This window comes from Pelobates fuscus, chromosome 9 (genome assembly GCF_036172605.1).
Source record: "Pelobates fuscus isolate aPelFus1 chromosome 9, aPelFus1.pri, whole genome shotgun sequence".
NCBI lineage: Eukaryota > Metazoa > Chordata > Amphibia > Anura > Pelobatidae > Pelobates > Pelobates fuscus.
The window spans coordinates 74,962,356-74,985,391 of NC_086325.1; the positions used below are offsets into that span (position 1 = coordinate 74,962,356).

The 23,036-nt window shown below is 37.8% G+C and overlaps 2 protein-coding genes across 5 annotated transcripts in view; both read right to left on the minus strand.

The window, feature by feature from the left end:
• Nucleotides 1-23,036, minus strand: part of ARHGEF9 (Cdc42 guanine nucleotide exchange factor 9) — a 347,057-nt gene that overhangs the window by 162,925 nt on the left and 161,096 nt on the right. Inside the window, exon 1 of one of the 4 annotated variants that reach the window (XM_063432083.1) lies at nucleotides 21,616-21,840. The exons of 1 other annotated variant lie outside the window; for it this stretch is intronic. In XM_063432083.1, the coding sequence (XP_063288153.1) occupies nucleotides 21,616-21,660 (45 nt within the window). In that variant the 5' untranslated portion in view covers nucleotides 21,661-21,840. 2 more of the 4 variants (XM_063432085.1, XM_063432084.1) reach the window with 2 other exon arrangements.
• On the minus strand, nucleotides 12,768-13,481 carry LOC134572841 (uncharacterized). The gene has a single exon (XM_063432086.1). The coding sequence runs from the start codon at nucleotides 12,945-12,947 to the stop codon at nucleotides 12,768-12,770; it is 180 nt and encodes a 59-aa protein (XP_063288156.1). The 5' UTR covers nucleotides 12,948-13,481.

Here is a 23,036-nt window from a genome sequence, read left to right on the forward strand (position 1 = left end):
GGCAGACCCCAACTCCCAACAGCCTCAGCCTCCAGTCTGGACACCAGGGAAACCACGCTCCAAGGTAGGAAACTAGAAGGTGGGTTTAAAAGTGTAAATTTATGTCTTTGTGTATGGCAGTATGTATGTGTTTGTATGCCAGTATATGTGTCTGTCTGTGTCAACATGTTTGCCAGTGTATGTGTCTGTGTCAGTATGTTTGCCAGTGTATGTATCTGTGTTTGTGTCAGTATGTCTGTCGGTGTATGTCTATGTCAGTATGATTGTCAGTGTATGTGTCTGTCTGTGTCAGAATGTCTGTCTGTGTATGTCAGTATGTCGGTCTGTCTATGTGTCTGTCAGTGTATGTGTCTGTATGTTTGTGTGTGTCAGTATGTCTGTTATTGTATGTGTGTCAGTATGACTGCCAATGTGTGTATGTCAGTATGTCTGTCAGTGTATATCTCTGTGTATGTGTGTCAGTATGTCTATCAATGTGTTTCTGTCAGTGTATGTGTCTGTGTGTGTGTCAGTATGTCTGTCAGTGTATGTCTCTGTGTATGTGTGTCAGTATGTCTGTCAATGTGTCTCTGTCAGTGTATGTGTCTGCGTGTGTGTCAGTATGTCTGTCAGTGTATGTCTCTCTGTATGTGTGTTAGTATGTCTGGCAGGGGGCAGGGTCCAGGGGCCCTAAGCAAATGGTTGCCCAGGGTCCGGTCAATATTAAAGACGGCCCTGCTACCAACAGGTGATACAGCCTGTGGGACACACTCTGATCGGACGCTTGCACGTCCTTCTGGATGCCACACATTCTGCCACTATATTGATTTGTGAATATACACACCACGTTACGAATGTTATTTGGCTTTCTGGTTAATACTTTTCTTTTAATTACTAATCTTCCAGAATATGCATACCTATTGAGTCAGTGAAGGTAGACACACACCCACACACACCGCTACACGCTCCGCGACTATAACTCGAGCTTAGGCAAATAGATCCGCATTTCTCGCGGTCATCTGTTAATTAATGTTAGCTCCATGTTTTTAACCCTCCCCAACTAAAACCCATGATAGACCTGAGATTACCTATTGCAGTCAACCCCTGGGGTGGGTGGCCCCCCGGTCCACTGGGCTTACAAACGATAAGAAGGCTACAAAGTATCTTGCTGCACCCGAGGGGGCCTACATCGTCGTATTACTTCTGTTGCTTACTTTATTTGTACAAAAAAAAGTCACTTTTCATGTTGCCGTGCATAAGACAATTATCATAACTTGACCAATGTATGTGAATTTCATGGGCAACAGCCCACCCAATGTATAATACTTTTTAACATGCAGAGTGAACAAAAATAAAGAGTTTAAAAAAAAAAATAACAGTGCGCAGTGTTTGGTCACGCATGCCTACCTATAATCCATTGATTTTCTATGAGATGGAATTGACTAGAGGAGTTCCCAAAGATGTCGGCAGGCGTGCTAATGTTTTTCAAGGTGGAGTGGATGACTGCAATGATGGAAACGAGGTGAGTAATCTTTTTTTTTAGATGTAAAGGGTGGTGAACAAAAGGGAACCTATAGCCCCAAAATAATGATTGTTTTTTTTCTGCACTATAGGTTCCCTTTAAAAGCCAATACCAAAGGAAAAAAAAAACGAAAAACATTTTAGATTTTGAATGCATGTGTAAATAGAGTAACGAATGTGAGACGGCAATTAACCTATGTGTATTTCTAAGTAGGGTGATGCCAACAACACCTAGAAGTCACAAATACCAGGAAAAAAATATACTGCCTGCGTTCTGTAAACCTATTCTGACCTTCTCTATGTCTAAAATTCTAACCATCCAAAAAGGGGAAAGACTCTCAGAAACAATTTTACCAATTTCTAATGTTCAGGATTTACCCAACTCAAGTGTTGAGCTGCTGCATTTACATTTCAATCTATTCCCATATCCTATTGAACAGGAATAGGGCTAAATCCTGAACATTGTTCCCCTAATGTTTCCAGATCTAAAAATATTTTGTGTTTCTGATGCATGAGAACGTGTTTATATTGCTGTATACAATGCTATTTTCTTAGTGGTGCTGTACGTATTGGGCTTTACCATTTTTTAATTGTTGCTTGATGTTTCTGGTGAAACACATTGGATTTTATGCCTCACTTAGGTATGGAGGTGAAAGACTTTGAAAAAAATAAAAATAATATAAAAAAACACACTTTAAAGGTTACTCCACAAGTTTGAAGGTTTGTTATGTTTTGAATCACATGATGGAATAAATGTAAAAGCTGAAGCAGATGGTTAATGTCTCTTTAAATTTTAAATACATTTAGTCCTGTATTTAATATGTTATTTATTTCTTCGGAAACCATTTAAGTTTCAACATATCAGCCAACTAGTTCTTGTGTGTGACCTTCACAGCCACTGCACCTGCAGACAAACTGCAATTCACCTCTAGCTTTGAAAACGGACAGCCTTACCAGAACAGGCATTAGAAATACAAGTGAAAGCTTTTCCTTTTGAGCTTTTAACTTGAGTGAAGATTCTAAGTCTTATAAAAGTTGACTTTTAAATTTTTTTTGTATATTTTCCTTTTTTTATGAAAGTCATATGCATGAACTTGCCAAAAAAAAAAAAGCCAGGAACCCCAATGGTGGTCTAGAATTCAGTATAACATGACAAATGTGGAGATAATATAATTCTCCATCTCTCATCCCTTTTAAGGCAAAGTATGTGGGACACATTTAATCATTATTATTATTGCCATTTATATAGCGCCAACAGATTCCGTAGCGCTTTAGAATATTATGAGGGGGGATTTGACTATAAATAGGACAATTACAAGAAAACTTACAGGAACAATAGGTTGAAGAGGACCCTGCTCAAACGAGCTTACAGTCTATAGAAAGTGGGGTACAGAACACATTAGGACAGGAAATAACAATCAAATACTACAATAGGATAACCGATAAAATATAGCATATCATTCTACTGTTGAAAAATAACCTCAAGATTAACTGCCAGCTATCACTGTCATCCCATTAATTTTCTGCACATATGGAATGTTATTATTTTCATTAGTATTTGCTCATTCAAGATAGCATACCTAAAATGCATACCTATAGGTAGTTTGTAAGCTCCAATATTGCTATTACATTATGAATGCTGCCCGCAGGTTAGGAGTGCATCCGAACTCCACATCGAACCCCTGACCCTAAATTGTCGATCCAGTACAAACATTGCTTAAATGGCATTGCACATTTTAGTGCTCTATTTGATGCTTGGAACCGGTGAAAGGATTATTACTGCTCTAGGAAAACAAGTTTGCTGCCTCCTTGGGCATCTCTAATCTCCCTTCAATCTATCTTTCCCATTTTTTGGTAATTTTTCCCTATCTCTTTCATCTTTATTCCAGTCTCTTTTACCAGTGTATTTCTATCCATACAATGTTGCAAATTACTTTTTGTCTCTTTCTTGCTAATTCTCATTCCCCTCTGACATTTTCATCCTCATTAGCATTTTCTAGTGTCTCTCCACCACTTTGCATGGGTTGGGTGGGCTGTATGTGTGTGTGATGACTATGTACTATGTACTCGTGTGTTAAGGTGGTATCTGTTGTTTGGTTGTGTGCTGTGTTTGTGTGGAGAGGTTATGTATGTGACCATGCTTAATGCGTGGGGTGTTTGTAAATGGTTGTGTGCGTGTCTGGTGGCTGTGAGTGATGTGCACAAGCAGCAAGTGCACAAGCTCTGGTGACACTTGCCATTTCGTTGGCAGTAGTGCAATAGGATACTCAGAGAACAACCTGCTATTTGGAACCTTTCTTCAAGTAATAAAATTATAATAACATGGAGGGGGTAAGTAGAACACTTCTATTTTGATTGTTTAAATAAAATATAAAGACAGGACCATGAATTCAGAATAAAGGTCAATACATTTCCTTAGTTCCAAAACGTGTTCTAAAATAAGTAGCGTGATTTGACTGCTTTTAATTATGCTTTTTAGTAAGGAATGGCATTCACAATTGTATTTTATAGTTCAATGTGACTTCAGTAAAAGGTGATATATCAGCCAAGCTCCCACTGAGCTGCTTGTTTCGACAGATTTATGGATGAAAAATTTGACAAGTTCTATTTCTTCGGCAAGTTCATTAGCCTATTTTATTTGACAGGTTAATTCTGTTGGTTAAAGAGCAATGAATTTAGCAAACTGTTTATCTTCAGTCTGGAGTCTATTTGTTAGGTTATGATTTTGAAGAACTCACTACACATTTTGGTAGCCTTATTTTGGGCAGCTGTCTATTTACATCTAGGGCCACAAACCAAACTGTTTAAAAAAAAAAAAAAAGGGGGGGGGGGGGTCTTAGCTATTTTATTTGTTCTTTTTATTTTCCAGTAAATCTTTTTGTCATTGTTAAGCAGGCAGTGACGTAAATTGCTAATCTCATGCATAACTTGACAGCTTTTTCACAACAATTTCGTAGTGATATTTCTTCGTGATGGTACAAAAAGCATCCAAAATTTAAATCACTAAATGGCATCAAATCATGCAAGCAATATTTTCCACTTTCAGTAAACAACAACAACAAAAAAAAAATTGAATATCTTTATCCTCTAGGAAATTTGGGAGAAATATTTGAAAAAGTCATCATGCAACAAATTAGCAATTTATAAGTGCTGGTTCGTTAGAAACTCTTAGGGACTGTAAGATAGTGAAATACATAAATATGGTAAAAAGTAAAGCTAACAAAAAGAGGATTGTAACGTCCATATTACAAGGCGCTACTCAATATGCTGAAATACAGTGACTACACTTGTTGACCAGAAATAAGTAGGTGGGACACAGCATTGGGATCACACGTACTCTCAGATGTACAATACATGCTTTGTAATAAATGATGCTTTATGTATATATGACTGGAAATTTGGAACATGTTTTAGAAAGCAGTAAAATGTCAACAAAAGGGCATTTTACTTTATTTTAATAAAGGGACAAACCGTCACTTACAAAAGATTATGTTAAAATATTTAGATTTTTTTAAAGGGTCACTTACCAAGCCTGCATGGTGAACTCTTTGCGGTGGGGACTTTCTCATAATGCCTGGTTTGTACAGAGCTGCAGTATATGTAAAATATGATCCCTATTTAAACAGCTAGTATATATACAGACCTTGTGTTATATGTTTGCTTTATCAACCTTCAGGCACTTCAGAAGCACAAAAGATTGTGGTGTGCATATACGTCCAATCATCATTCATCTCACACCAGCCCTTCAATGTGCAAAGTGCATCTTGTACGACGGATTCGCCCTCAATTTGCTGCCTAAGGGCTGCTAAGGAACAACCTGCAATGTATCATCTAGCAGGTACACATGAAGCACTAGGGTATACCTCACCCAGTCACAAAGTGACTCAAAATAAGTGAAATCCCCCTGCCATAAAACAGAATATAAACATACATTATGTATGGATATATTTCATATAATGTCTATTTCTGGCTAGTACAGTGTATACATTACTAAACAGATCATTCTAATTCTTACGTGATTCAGTGACTTTACAATGTTAATGAAACACACTACAAAGATGGAATCTGCTGCACCAGAATGTTCTAGACAACCACTCCTATCATCCTTAGCCAGCTAGTTGAGCGTGATGTGTATTATGGCACAGGGCGGGGGAAGAGGGTGCAGTGTTACCAAGGCCTGTTGCAAAATATTCATGTGTCGAAATGGCAGTCCTCCTGGGTATAACATGAAATTATATTTAAAAAAATAATGAGGGAAGAGAAAAATATTTATGCTGCTCTGATTCGGGCCTGCAATGTGTCAGCGAGTATTCAGACAGCACAAGAGAGCAAGAGCCTGCAGAAAGTGCGCTGAGAGGGGACTATATCGATTTTAATTATCTCACAGTGGAGATCCTTCTGGCAATAAAGCTGTTAAACATACAAAAGCATGGGAGCAGCTGAGCAGCCGTGAAACACAATAAGGCAGGCTGTCATGTGTAGCGTGTGAGAGGGGATTCTGCTGATATCTGCCAGTTAACATGTTTCCTTTCACTGGCCTGGCCATAGATTATTATTTTTTCACTGTATAGCCACGGAATAGAAGGATGAGAATAGCTATCAGATGGTAAACTGGAGGGATATTGTGCAAGGTTTCTGTTTAGCATACTGTATGGAACATGCTATTAAATATGACTTGGACGGGACAGATAAGGCTGGGTAAAGTTACCTTTCATTCAATACAACACCGATCCAGCCTACATCACAGTATTAGTCAATAAAGGAATATTGCTCAAGAACTAACACACATTCCTTCATTTTGAGTGACTCCTGTTCTTATGTATATCACAACCACCTCAATAATACTCTGTATAATACAACACAGTAGTGAGTGCTAGAAAGCTACGGTGGTGCTTCAGATGTTGGTAAACTACATTTCCCATGATGCTCAGCCAGTTCACAAACATCTGGGATGCCAAGGCCATCCATCGCTGTAAGAACACACCCCTATTAACTATAGCCTCTCTATATCAACCATTTTATTGCATATAAGGCCTACTTGCTATAACATCAAAATAATCAACAGAACTCCTTATAATACAGCAAAACCACCATAACTAGACATTAGTACTCCCCCTCTTGCTGCATGTAACAGCCCCCTTTCATTCCCCTATACAGCCACTCACTTATATTACTGCTTTCTGAACAATCTTTTTCAATACCTCCTACCTCTGTCTGATCCATATAAGCCACCCATCTTAATTATTCTATTGCTACTTTCATAACCAAGACTATAGCTCCCACATTTGCTCTAAATTACTCATCCTATTTCATTTAACTGTTACCTATAATTCCTAAACTGCCCTCTTTTCATACAATTCTCCCACTATTGTGTATAACAGGTTTTCACACAGCATGTAATCCCTGCCAGTGTCATACCACAATTCTTATTTAATTAAACCACCCTCTATCCAACTTCCTATTACTGAGAATCCCTCAATCCGTACCTCTCTCTATAGAATGTGATCTTTCTATCCAAAGATCAATATATCTATACATTAGGTTTCCGCATCATGCCCTTCGATTTGAAATCAAGTTAGAAATGAAGGCACATTGATTGGTGGTAGAACAGAGGTATAAACCCACAAATGGCTGAATTCTACATTCCATACCTCTCCCTCGTGCAGATGCTGGGAGCAATTCTTAGGACCGAGCTAGCTTGTGTTGCAGTGTCTATAGGGAGATGCAAATTGCCATGGCAACAGGTTTCAGATAGGAACAAAATGCTGTACACATCTCTTTGAAAATATACTTACAGCCAACACGGTAAACCTGTGCTCTGAAAGCATCCACTATATTTAAGAGAATATGCTAAATCCATTAACCCACTCTGTGTTGCTAATTGCAACTCTTCATTTAGTAAAAGGGTTGAATGTGAGGGGAAGGTACCTGTTATAAACATTTAGCAAAATAGTGCAAAAGCTGAGAATATGTAGCAATTGTGTTTATTCAAAATAGCATGTGATTTGTATAGAAAGCCATACATTTGCAAAATAAACATATGTATATATTAAAGAATAAAGTGTAGGGTTTTTGATGTTTTGAAAGTATAGCACAGTGATGGCAGCACAGATGTTTATAAACCCATAATGCTCTGTTAACTTTTATATCAGGCCTGTAAAACCCCCAAACCCCCAAATGTTCCCGAACTACAACTTCCATGATTCTTTCAATGAAACAGATAGCAAGGGAATCATGGGAGTTGTAGTTCAGCAACATCTGGGAGAAGGGGGCTGCAGCTTGGACAGCCCTGCTTTATATTGTTGCACTTTATATCCCACTGATACAAGTATCATACACATACATATATATAGACATATGAATTGAATTGCATAGTGTCTTAACAGAAAGGATCTGAACATCACATAGATTCTAAATAATTGATATTGGGAAATTATCTGTCTACTGATAGGATGACATTAAGCAGTTATGGTCTGACAAGATTTTTTTCTGTGGGCCCAAATCCTGCCTACAAACTCCTTAGGTAGGCTTAATTATACTGCATTAACATGCTAACAGCCTGTCAGTGGTATAATTAGATGATAAATGTAAAACAAGATTATTTAGCTGTGGTCGTAGAGCTGACGGAAAAAAAAACCAGTATGGGTGTTATTATTCCAGAATAACTATAGAGCTATCATTGGGATTTCCCTGAAAGGTCTACAGGTCTCCCCTAATACAAAAGGTCATCTGCAGGAATGTGTAAACATAGGCACTCCAGATGCAAGCATGCTGGGATATGTAGTTCAAAACAGAGGTATAACCAGAAGACTCTTACACCTAGCTTACAGCCTACATTACGAATATTCTGGGCAACTCATGTCTATATGGTTAATAAAATATATATATTAGTGAAAAATGTTACACATATGCTTGGTTCATAATGTAATCTATGTAAGTAACAGCAATTCAGAGTCTTTGTAGGATTTTTAAGTTGAAAGCAGTAGGGTTACCAAAGCGTTGCTGAAGCGCTCGGTACCCGGTTCCCTCTTGCATTTTGAAGTATGTTGGTAGATTCTTGCTACTGCTAGGACAGTACCGAAAAATGTGGGACTAGCAAGGCAGATTCAGGACTGTTGGCACCTAAGATGTTGTAGTGGTCACAGGTAACAGGTCCATTGCCTTTCCCTTATTTCCAGAATATCCATTAAAGATAAGCAGAGAGCTACAAGTAAATACAACTTACAGTAACAATCTTCTGACATGCAGTTGCAAATATTATGATAAATGCATGCGCAGTACCAAAATGAGCCAAATTATACACTTGAAACATTCATGCGCATGCTCATGTGCTTTCCTTAACAAAGTATTACAATTTAATGCACCATGTGCATCATCGTCATTCAGAAAATAGACTCCCTTAGAGTCTTAGGAACAAATGGCAGAGTTATAAAAAAGCTCTAGATCTCCTGAGTTATATGTCACCTTAAGTCACTGCTTAGTGAACATCCCCCTAAATGCAAAGCATGCAGCTCACCCGCCATTGCCATTTATAATTGTCCGGATATGTATTTATTTAGTTACTTTTTTGTAACATGTTGCATGTCTTGTGCAAAAAAAATACAGATAACTACTTGATATTTAAGATGAGTGTCCCAAATGTCCACTATGAGTTTCACAGCAGGTAAATTGTAATCTATTATTACAAACAAACTAATTAAGAAAATAGTTCATTCCACCATTGTCAGGGTTAAATGGACAAAAAAAATCAGGTGTGTGAATTTCATAACATTTGCTATCAGTACTGCTACAGTGTTATTCATTACTGTGGCTAGTCAGGAATTTAATCTGAATTTAACATTTTATGGCCAGATAGCTGGATTCTCAAAGTCAGCTTTGAGTTTGGCTGTTTTGACCTAAGATTTCCAACTAATTTTGGATTCCCAACAATTCACATTTTACAAAACAAATCGGTGCCATATCGAAACAGTTTAAACAAATGGTGGCGATTAGTAACACAGCATAGTTCCATAGCCATCCTGTTTAAAAAAGTTAAGGAAGCAACAGAACGTGACAGACAGTAATGTACAGTATTACTATAAGTAATCTACTTTATGAACTATATCAGATATGCAACATTTTTAGTTCTTCTATAGCGTTTTATAATCACAAAACATGAGCGTATGCTAAATATTTAAAATTCTATGTTAAATGTCGAAACATATTTCCAATGATCACCATTTAAGAAAAATAACTTATTGTAAACCTGCAGCTATTATATGTAATATATAATGAATAATTACAATAATGATCAATGTATCAGTAATGAAACAGAAGCCTGTTTGCCACAATCTGACTCAGAGGCAGCACCGGGGAAGGCATGCTCCTGAATATAAATTTGAAGCATTTTTCTATCAAATTGCTGACAATTTTTACCGAGGATAGAATCAGATTACAAAATCTGAAGGCCTCACTGGATCTGCAATGACAGCAGATATCAACGCTGAGGAATGCAAAGTTTGCTATCAACATAAAGTTCTTTCTATAGAAACCTCAACTCTAAAATGTCCAGAATCCTCTCAAAATTCTTTGCCAGCATTTTTCACCAGCTCCGGCCAAGAAATGCATGAAAATAACGCAACTCTGCTTTCACAATCGGATAAGGCTTATCATATTTAATTTGGTACTTCATTTTCAGTGGAATCAATATAAACCAAATGAAGGTAAGGCGGCTGGTGTCGGAAGGATTTGTGGTGCTGTGAGGCAATCTAGAGCAATAGAGAGTGGTCCTGTTCACAAAATGAATGTGCATCTCTTTAGTAGGTAGTATTTTTTATACATAACATAGGATTTCAAAACAAAATGAAAACACGTGCACTTGGCTGTTTGAAGTGAATGATAATCCCAAGTAAAATCTTCTCGGACACGTTATTTTGCTTAACATTTAGTATCTCCCTAGTAGGGCTGCCATCAGAAATCTCAGGGCCACTTAAAAAAAATATTGTCCGGGCCCCATCACCTAGATACACACTCCTTGCCACACACACAGGTATGTTCACATAAATTGTCATACACAAACATTCCTGCTGTGAGACACACATGCCACACACACACAGACATGCATACACACAGCATCGAACAGACACACAGCTGTCAGACATACACACACTGTCAGAGACTCACGCACACTTTGCAGGACATAGAGCCAGTCATACACACTTACACATAGATACACACACATATTGCCACACAGCCAGGTATACAACCTCACACACATAGTTAGATACACTTATGCTGTCAAACAGACACACAGATAGATATACACACTTACAGATGATACACACGCCCATTGGCAATCATGCACACTCACAAACACAATAGATGTATATATACTGTTAAACTGACAGCCAGAGACACATACAGTCAGACACTCACAAATACACATCATCAGCCTCTTCCCTCCACAGCAACAAAATAAAATAAATATACTCTTTAATCCCACCAGGTTGTCCAACTAAGTCCAACATTAGATGCCATGTATTGCAGCTTCCAATACCCCATGGCAGCGTAGTGTGAGATACATAGAGGGGCGATATAACATGCCTTATCCCTGACCCCTCTACACGTTGCCTTATGTCTGATCCTGAGAAAAAAAGAATTGGGGGCACACCTGGAACATGCATTTCTCACAAGCGGTGCTGCCATAGATGGGGGGTTTTAAGTAGCCCTGTAAGATTTAAAACTGTGTTCTTGTGTGTGCCCTGTTCCTTAGTATGTATTTTGTGTCTGATCCTCAGCTGCCAATTAGAGCAGCTCTATAGTGACAATGGGAGGAAGTGATAACTATGATGTCACTTCCTCCAGAGCTACCGCTTGTGAGGGAGCTTTGCAGGCTCCCTTGCAATATTGGGCCACTCTGATGCTGCCGGCCAATACAGTTGAGGGAGATATATCATATATATATATAATACCAATAAGCACCAATAAGACCAATAAGCATTACAGGGCACGTTTATTTTGTAAATTTCTACCACTAGCCCATCTGTAACTCTAGCTGTTGTTGAGCTACAAATCACGTTAATCTCCCCGAAATGAGGGAATCATAAATGTGTTTCCTACTCCATTTTGTTTTTTTCATGAACGTAGATTTTTTTATGTTTGTGTCTGTAGAGAACATTATATAATATTTACAGCATACAAACCCTTCAGGCAGTTTTCAGTTGAATAATTGTATTTTACAGTTTGTTGTTCCTGGAGTTTTTAAGTTTGCGCTTTTTAAGCAATACGACAATATGGTCTCACATAAAATCCTTTATAGAGCCCACAGAACTTAGTCTCATTCAAGCAAGTCTGTTTCCATTACAAAGTTACAGGCCCCATGCACCCCAATGCAAGCTAAGCTAAAGTAAACGTTATTCTGTTCTACATAAAACCCCATTCTAGAGCTAATCACATTGAGTTGAACACAACAGCCATTTATCACAAGGTCTAGATCTCTTCTTCTACTGAATACGAATTCAAAGTAGCTTGCTAGAAATAACTAGAAATATCAACACAAACATGTCTTTGTTCCACCAGCCTACATTCTATATATGGAATTATTTACTTGTTATTGAATACTGCTCACCAATATAGCCTCCTATAGCTACAGTTTCCATATAGCTCTTCTAGAACCCTACCTAGAACCCTAACCTTTTTGTTTTAGAATTTTCATATTTTCCATATGAATTCCTAGTTCTCTTACATTCATATGCTCCACTCCAACTAGTACATTCCAGTATGGTCTTTCTATATTTGTACTTGTTACATATCATGTTGTACATCACTGAATCTTTCACAAACAACTAAAAGCAGGGTGTAAAATACTGCATTTAAAATAAATTCTGCCGATACATATTGCAGCAAGTTACTTACTACCAAAAACTAATATTCTTATATAATTAAAACTGCACAGATGAGTAACAGCGGCATTTTAAATGCTCTAATTTGTCCTTCATTTCCATCTCCCACTTAAGACATAGCCTTCTGAGACCACACACTGATACACAGCCTAAGTGTTCACTGCCAAATGGCTAGGGATGGTTTTGCTAAACATATCGCAGGCCACTATGGCAGTGAAGGTGTGTAACAGGACATAAAAGATTAAGTCAAAGATAATAGAGCAACGTCATACATATTACACTGAATCCATGCCGTGGTTCAGAAGCATTGCAAACCGAGTAAGACACTCTTCAAACTCTCTCTCTCTCTCTCAGGCTTCAGCCGACAGCTCAGGGGAAGAAATCCATTTAACGAGTGCCCAGAAAAAACATGAGGATCACGTTTACTAGCAGCAAGACCACAATCACTGCAAAAACCACCACCGTTTGGACATCCAAGGTCATAGTGCAATGCAATACATTATAGTTATTGAGGTGGGGGGCTGGATGGTTTGGAGGTGTCAACCTTTGCTCTGCCAAACTGTCCATACATCCACCATGTTACAGTGGAAGGGGGATACGAGTCTCCTCTCTCCCCCTTCACCAGAATTATTGCTCTTCCTCTATTTAACCAGTTTTTCTCCTCTTGTGTTTTCTTCTTCTTCTTTTTTTTATTTTTTCATTACGTCTTTGCTCCAGCCACTTATGGAGTAAGAAAACAGAATCACTGCTAGCAACGGGAAAAATGCAGGAAAATCTTTATGAGAAGAAAAGAGTAGAGAGTAACGCTGTGTAGGACTCAGTGTCTCTCCTGCGTTTTAATTGGATTCCTTGTAGATAGGGTTGTGCATGGAGCTGAGCCCTCCACAGATTTGGAGTCTGTTTCTGTTGCTGCTGCTGCAGCGAGGCGAGAGAGGTAGTGGCAGTGTCATGCGAGGCGGGCTGGACTCATGTTAAGCAGGAGGTATAGGGATTTAGCTGTCAATCAGGAAGCTGGGACCACGGATGGCGATTAATCCTTTTTTCAAGGCAACAGTGGGCATGATAAGAAGGATGAGGCTGCTGCAATGCATACAGAGCATCTCTTTGTATCAGCAAGGGAGGAGTGCATAAGCACACAGAAGAGAGGGAGCGAAAATGATGAGTGGAGCAGAATAGTAAGAGTTGAGCAAAAAGAAGACAGATTGTGTATCGCCAGTAAGATATCAGTGATGCAATGAATAGAAAAAAATTACTGTTCTCTGCCAATACGTCTGTGATACTGTTATGAAATGCACAGACGCATTCAAATGTAAAATTAGAGTGCAAGCTCAGTGGTCAGGGGTATCACATTGCGCAGCCAAGACAAAGAAGGGTAAGTGCACTAAACTGCCATCAACACAACAGATCTGCAGACAGGAATGTCAGCTTCTAGCCAATGAAAAATTATTGTTACAGCACAAGATATTCAGCGAAAGGGCGCAGTAAACAGGTTATTATTCTACATGACCTGTAATTTAAACAGCTTTGTATACGCTTTCAGTACAGCAGATTAAAAATCTGAGTCTGGACCCAAACATGGTCTTTTATGCTCTTTTAAGTTAGTTTTGACTGGTTGGATAAGCCACATCATGTTTGTCAGGCCCCAGGGAACTGTCTGCTATACATCATTTACAGTAACAGCACGGACTTCCCCAGCGAAATGTAAAACCTTATACACTGTTAAATATCTAATAAAATGTTTTGCTGTATTTTCGCATAAATGATATCACGATTGATAAACATCTCCATGAGCTTTTTTATAACTGAATAATGTATCGCCTAATTATTGCCATTGACATACTTTTGAACCCTATAAAAAAGCCTTAGATGAGATAGACATATGAAGCACATTGTATTAAGGTGTGCATTAGAGAATTCCTTTCAATAAAGGAGAGAAAGTTTAGTTAAAACTAAACCGCCATAAAAGCCATTTGTATTTAGCAAACAAGCTAAAACTTAGCTCAATTATTTTTTAAACATTGACAACTGAATATGAATCATGACAATTTCAAAGATAAAAGAAAAGCATTTCTAAAATAAGAAGAAGCATCATTTACAAAGATAAATGATAATCGTCATCATCAACTAGATATCAAGTTCTTACAAACTGACACATATTTGTATCTAGAGATTTAAATGGGGGACATTGTTAAAGGACCACTATAGGCACCCAGACCAATTCAGGTTAATAAAGTGGTCTGGGTGCCAGGTCTAGGTAGGTTTAACCCTTTTTGCTGAAACTGCTATGTTTACATATGGGTTAATCCAGCCTCTAGTGGCTGTCTCATTGACAGCCGCTAGAGGCGCTTCCGCGCTTCTCACTGTGATTTTCACAGTGAGAAGACGCCAGCGTCCATAGGAAAGCATTGAGAATGCCGCGCATGCGCATTCAGCCAGGGACGTCAGAAGAGGGAGGAGAGTCCCAGCGCCGAGCGAGCCCGGCGCTGGAAAAAAGATAAGGGATTAACCCCTTCCTCCCCCTTCAGCACCACAAGAGTGGGACCGTGAGGGTGGGGACACTCTCAGGGCACTATAGTGCCAGGAAAACGAGCATGTTTTCCTGGCACTATAGTGGTCCTTTAAGTACCTCAGTAGGGGGGTGTGACACTCCTGGCCCCTCAGTGTGCATCCCAATGCTAAGGGCCACCAAATTAAGTGGGAAAAACACTTTATCATATGAATGATTTCCAATATATTGCATGTGGCAAAGTATTTTTCATAACAGTATTCATATAATGGCTCCTAGTAATTACAACGAGATAGGTGCAGCATATAGTCTATAAATCACTGGGTGTATGTAAAATGTCTTACATTATTATTCTGAGAATTACGTTTTGGGCAAACATTACAAGAAAAAATAACTTGAAGGAAAACGAGGAACAGTTACTCATTTAACAGACAGAATCTTTAATCAAGTTGTCTTTGAAACTGTAGCCCTAGTAGTGTGAAAAGAGCATGTTCTATCCAGAAATGCTGCATAGGCAAGTTTTGTACAAGATGCTTACGGGCCCAAGAGCAAAAAGCAGGTCAGGTACAGAAACATATTTGAGTTTTATAAGGTAGGATAAGCCATCAAGTCATGCACGTTTCCAGAACGATAACACTGAGATCTACCAATTAATTAAAAAAAATTGTACTATACTCAGCAGCAATACAATACACAGAACAGTCCAAGAATGCAGTGCACAAAAAAATGCAAATTAGCACTACGGCAATGGCATTCTTTAGATTGGCTGCCCACGTTCGCATATGATCTCCTAGCAATAGCTTGCCATTTGAAATATTGCACAAGATTGTTCACTGTGCTTCCAGTTTGGCTATACTGACCTTAAATTTGAAAATCACTTTGAACAGATTCTGAATTCATGACAAAGTCTCACTGTAGTGAAAAGCAATGATCATTTTTTAGAATAAAATCTGGGTGCAAAGACCAGGCAGTTGTTTTAACCTATTCAATAACATTTAAGCCAAAATATCTCAGCTAATAAAACAAAAAGTTGAGTTGGGGGAATTTAATTTAGTTTTGTAATGCACAAAATTTGCAATTCCCTTGTCAATCCACTGCAATCCAAACACCTCACTATGTTTAATAAGCCAGGCAGTTGTCCAACGAGCTACTCACCACTTTGGCACTGAACTGGTTAAATGTTTCCCTCTCCAAAAATGCTGGTCTTTTCTGTGTATCCTGATTTGCGGTAGATAAAGCTAACAAGAAAATAAACCTCTCTTTTTCATATGTGAATTATTTAGAAGACCGTTAACTCCATATCCCTGCAGTACCTGCCCATATATGGCAATCTTCCAAAGTATAAAAGTTTGATCTAACTTTGTTATTATGTAAGGACATGGAGTGTGTATTAGCAATCGTTATAATTGAAGCATTGAGGGAAATGTCTCATAGCAACAATAGTAGCCAGTTTTTGGGGGATGAGCTTCGGATGAATCATTTGCAGAATTAGTCACAAAAGCCGGTTCAATGTCTCCATCATAGAAACACTTCAGGCAAAGTTTTGGAGAGAAAAAAAAATGAAATAAAACTAGTGTTTTTGTTAGGAGATTGATGGAGAGAGTATACATGAGATGTCCGGAATAACTAGGAATTCAATTTCACCCATACAGATTTTAATATTAATAATGAATGCTCCAAGAACGCGTTGCCCTATTAGAAAGTCTACATTATTCATTATATACAGAGTTAGGGTGAATTGGAAACAGTTTTGGCCTATAATATTTTTTTTTGAGGGAATAAAGTCTTGGCTCACATTTTAACTACATTCAAGACCCACACAGGAGATGTACCTAATGTTAATGGTACTTTACTCCCTTCTGCAAGGATGATCTCCAGCTGCTGTTGCCCTGAATAAATGATAATTTTAAAGGGACACTCCAAGCACCATAACCACTTGAACGTATTATATTGTTTATAATGCAAGGTGGCTATAGGTGAGATATCTCTGGTTTTATCAATTGGTTTTTAAAAAGTTTCACAAAAACTGGGCAATTTTCAGCCCCAAAAGTCACATCCTCTGCTAGAAACATCATAATGAGCAAAGCTCATTTCCTCATTACTGGTACAAAATGAGACATTGTAGAGGAGGTAAAGGAGGATTAGGCCATGTTGAGGTGTCATAGTTTTTGATGCCAGGGATCCTGCATCAACTTGGAGGGATGAAAAAGTATTTCATCCCCACCAGAAGTGCTTCACTGTCAGAAGATTAATCCAGTGCTCTGGCTGTGCAAGTTGTTTGACTTCTGAGGTCAGCCAACAGTAAAGTTACAGGACCCGAGGTGGAGAAATGGAGGTTTAGGAAATAACATTAAGACTGAACCTTAAAATACTATCAGAAAGAAGGGCCATACAATAGATTAGCCACAAAAATAAATGTTTTACAGTAGAAAACTAATAAGACTATATATAGCAAGATTTTGAAAAAATGTTTTTTTTATAATGCAAACAGATTGTTTACAAATCCTGCGGAATTAGTTTGATTTTGGCAGGGATTTTCTGTTATTGTATTAGCTGAGCTTAAGTCATTGGACCTTTGATTGATTCAAGATTTTGGAAGTCAAAATGGATCTGAAGAGTTCTGGCAAGATTTCTGACGGCTTACTTGGAAGGTAAAACCATTCAAACTTCTAATTTCTAACTTCTTACTGAGAAGGCCATCTTGCTTCTAATGTCTGTCTTGAAAGGTAATACCATACCAACTTCTAATTTCTAGCTTCTCACTGAGAAAGCCATCCTTTTTCTAACGTCTGTCTTGAAAGGTAATACCATACCAACTTCTAATTTCTAACTACTCACTGAGAAAGCCATCTTGCTTCTAATATTTGTCTTGAAAGGTCATACCATACCAACTTCTAATTTCTAACTTCTAACTGAGAAAGCCATCTTATTTCTAACGTCTGTCTTGGAAGGTAATACCATACCAACTTCTAATTTCTAACTTCTAACTGAGAAAGCCATCTTGCTTCTGTCTGTCTTGAAAGATAATACCATACCAACTTCTAATTTCTAACTTCTTACTGAGAAGGCCATCTTATTTCTAACGTCTGTCATGAAAGGTAATACCATACCAACTTCTAATTTCTAACTTCTTACTGAGAAAGCCATCTTGCTTCTAATGTCTGTCTTGAAAGGTAATACCATTCAAACTTCTAATCTCTTACTTCTTACTGAGAAAGCCATCTGGCTTCTAACGTCTGTCTTGAAAGGTAATACCATACCAACTTCTAATTTCTCACTTCTAACTGAGAAAGCCATCTTGTTTCTAATGTCTGTCTTGGAAGGTAATACCATACCAACATTTAATTTCCAACATCTAACTTGGAAGGTGATACCATTCTAGCTTCAAATTTCCAACTTCTAACTCCAACTTCTAACCTAGAATGTAATCCCACAGGCTCCATTAACAGATACCCAGAAAAAAAAGCATTGTGTCCACTTTACACAGTTTTCAGAACATGTTGATGTTTCACAAATAAACAAAAAGAAAATGTATGTAATGCTACAAAATATTGAAGCTATAAAAAAAAGAGAAAAAGAGAGATCACTGAAAAGACTTAAGAATATTATTCAATTTCTTGTCCCTGCTGAGAACCTAATTATCATACCCACAACAAAAAAAATAAAGCGCAATTAGCTTTAAACAATGTCTAATCTTTCTCGCCACCCTTCTTTCTGATATACGCATTTGCTCTTCAAATGTATATTAGCACAATTACCATAATAATGCTACAGAAGGCACTTGTTTTGCTTATCTCATAGACATTTGCAACATTATGAGTGATGCTATTACAAAAATAATGATAACTGGTTTATTTCTGAAGAGCGATGAAAGTACTCGTGACCAATACTTGCAGACTGCTAGAAAAGTAAGATGGATCTTAAAACGTCATATCGAAGCGTCCACTTATGAAAAAAGATATATTAATTAGGGATTTGTGAGGAGTTAACAACCAATTTATTTTCGATCAAAGAGTCTGTTTGGGAAAAAAAATGCTGTAATGGAGATTTTCCACATTGGCCATTTTGTCTATATTTTGATACTTGGTTCAGTAACTCAGAACTCTCTTTTTAGTGCAGAATTGCATTATAAAATAAAGCTACACATTTTATAAAGATAATTGTGTCTTAATTTATTGTCTTCATGTCCCATTTGCATATACCTGTATATATTGAATTTCCCAATACTAATTGCAGGTGTGACATTGTATCTTTACAGATCAGTGCGTTTACGAGAGAAATGAAATCTAACTTTGTCAATGCATCTACAGATATCTCCCGATTTATATAATTAAGTAGACAATGTTTGTTCACACCTGATCTAATAAATGTCCCCCCTGTGGAATAAACCATTGTGCTTGAATGGCCATGATTTCACACTTTAATAAGGGCACACTTGAAAGCAGATGTGCAGCTGGGTCCAGTAGCAGATCATAGAGTGATCCATTGGACCGTAACTAAAGTTCTTGATTGATTTGTTGCTCAAAAACAGACTGTGTCAATGAGTATCCAGAACATAAATTGCATTGTTCATGAAGGGCAAAATAAGAAGGAAAATCTATAGAGTCAGAAACGTCAGTTAAAACTTATTCAAACATTCTATGCAAGATCATTCTCCACGCCACTTTCTCTTTGGATGTAGAACCCATGAAATGTATCTTTATGTAGAATGATGCCAACCCCACATGCAGCTAAGTACATGACGACGGTAGTACCTTTACAATGGCAGTTACATTTTAAATGATTGCTGCAATGTCCTTGTACTCTTTGAATTTTACACTTTCGCTAATTAACAGGAGGGGGGGGGGGGGGTGTCAGTATTGGTGGAGTGTATAGCTTCACAACATTTGGAAAATAAAAATGGCCACAATTATTAACTGCTTCAATCTCTGAGCATCCCAGGAAGGGGACTGCACTACAGCTCTGGAAACATAGTGTATAAATGTCAGTGTTGGAATACAGCTGATGTCCTAATCAGCAGATATGAAAAGCACTGCACACTGGTCAACCCTCTTATCTGTAGCCTGAAGACTTTGGGATTTATAAAAAAAATAATCAGGAATTGCAAAGAACTGTCAACGAACTCATATATTACAGGACAAAATGGCTGAACTGATTTTTTTTTTTTTTTGTTGCTAAACTGGAAAATATATTTAATTTAGTGCATTTGGCCTAATATATGCAGTTCACTTATCGGTTCTCCAAAATGACTAGTTTATTAAAAAATACATCTTTAATCTAAGTTCTTTGCATGGCTACCTAATTACTAAATAAGAGGCTAAACAAACCCCATTTAATATGCTGCTGATCATGTTTCAGCTATTAACATACTATGGTATCAGATTCCAGCACGTACGGTCCATTACAAGAATAACACAGGCAAAGCACGTGCCTATAATGCTCAAGGGGTAAAGGTCAAAAGGAACACATTTTTTGACACCAGGGTGGCTAATGCAGACAAACCGCAGAAACATTTCCAATGTGTGGACAGAAATAGTTTAACAAGAGGTCATGCATTTAAATACGGAACAGGCAGACTCCAGGGATGAACAAAAAAATCCCTTTTCACTTAAAAGGTAGTCTATGCATATACTTGCTTTTCTGCTGTGGTAGCTGAAAGAGCTCAAGGGGTCAAGTAAGTCTTTGATCGTTACCAAGACAATAAAACCATTCTTGGAACAAGCGTACAATACATACATTTCCTATTCTGTCATATTTAATGACTATCTACATGCCTTCATTATCAAGACAATGTCCTCATTCATCTGGAAGAAGAATTGGCCTAATAATTAACCCCCTAGTTTACAGAGCTGTATGCAAGGCACTGAAAGAGATCGATTGGTTTACAAACTCTCCAATAAATATATGTACCAGTAAGTAAATGTTCTATACCCCCAATATATATAATATATCTATGTTAGCCACTAATAAAATAATATGCCGATCATATGCATATAAATATATATAGGTATTATTCATACTATTACATATAATCAATGTATGCATGCATAAGAACATAGATAACACAAACACATATACTGTATATGGTCAGACACATATACAGCATATTGTTTCTATTTATTGACTGAAGACAAACTCCTAATTAAAAGCCCCACATACCATTATACTGCCAGAATACTAAAACCTTTAAGCCTCTCCTGCCTCCCACCTCCACTGCTGCATTTATTAACCCTTTAGGGCTGGTGTGTGCATCTCTTCAGACAGCCCAGCAAACCAAGCACTGCCAACAGCCCCATAGAGTTGACTCTATTTTTAGACGTAGCAGTCAGTTTTTACGGCTGTGTGAAGCATCATCCTTTGGCTAGGCTGCTGCTAGTACAATAGGAACCGGTCCCCTGAAAACACTCAGATAACCCTTTGCATGCCGGAGGGGCCTATGAACTGCCTGGCACTGACAGAGTTACAGCACCAGAAACACACACACACACACAAGAAACAAAAGCAGGTTCATTTGCCTAAGCGTAACAAAGAATCCTTACATTGGTGCATGCTCTTGATGCCTCAATATGGGATGAAGAGTCTAGCAAGCTCCCTCTGCACAGAGACGCATGTTCTCCATGTTCTGTAGAGCCAGTAATGATGTGTGTAAAATGGCTGGAGCTTAGCCCCGCAGATCTGCGCTGCCTCTCAGAGAGAAGAGTAGAGATAGCAGCAGCTACCTGGACTCACCATCCCCTCTCTGCCGCTGGTCCATGCCAGATTCTGGCGATCCATCCTGAGAGATGCTTGTGGCCCCTTACTTCTGGATTTCCCCCCCTGAATGACAGCTGCAGCCTCACATCTGCCTCCCTCTGTGTTATCGGCACATTGGCTCTAAGCTTTTGGGGGGTGGGGGGTTCTCTGGTGGTGGAGGAGACCCTTTCGCTTTGTGTGTGTCTCTCTTCCTCACTCAAACACACACACACATCTCCCCTCCCCCATTTTTCTGTCTCGCTCTCTATTTCCCTCCTTCTCACCCTTTCTAATTCACTCCACTCTCATTCTGGCTCTCACTTCACACATATTCCTCAATTTTATTGCCTTCTAAACTTTTCCTTGTATTTGACATATTTTACATATAATTTTATACATACACACATTGATATATTTTATATTTTATTCTCGTTCACAAGGATCATGTATAAAGAATAGTTCTGGATAACAGTTCTATACGTATATCAAATCCAGCAACATATCATAGATATCACAGTCAGTGCTCCATGTATTACCTACAATATATATATATATATATATATATATATATATATATATATATATATATATATATATATATATATATATATATACATACATACATACAGTATAACCCAAAATAACCTATCCCTTTTAACTCTCCATCCAACCTGTGCAATATTCCACTTACTCGTATTCCTTTTTAAGTCCATCCCTTTTAAATCCATATAAATAGCAAAATAATAAGGTAATATTTACATTGAGCAATGGTAATATATTTCAAAGCTACTAATTACCACAATTATTTCCTTATTATTCTCCTAATTAATTTCTGTACATCTGATTAAGGGAGGTTGTCTATAATTAATTAGAAATTGCTACAAAATGTCAGTTGCTATAATGACCTGTAAGGACTGGACGCTAATATAGTTGCATAGGTCCTATCAAAGATAATATATCAGAGAAAAATATTCTCACCGCACCATAGCATGACAGATGGTAGCAACTATGTATAGCAGATTAAACACACACACACACACATATATAGTATTTGAACTGACAGGGTTATTCAATAAAGTGAGAATTCAAAGTGAATTTAAAATTTAAGGTCAAACTAGCCAAATTGGCTATGCTTTCAGTTTGGCTGCTGTATATATATTTTAATTATATATATTTTTTAATATATAGCAAATAAGACACACACATGCACGCAGAGATCAACATTTGAAGAGGTCAAAAAGAAGGCACATTTACATTGAGAAAAGCGTACAGTAATGTATCAGTCCTACAAATCATGCAAGACTAATTTTAGCCTCCATGGGAGATTAATTTCACACGACTGGAAGTGGCTGTAAAGATTAAGGATGCATGTAACCTCTTAAGAAAACTCCACCACGCATCATCTCATGTCATGTGTG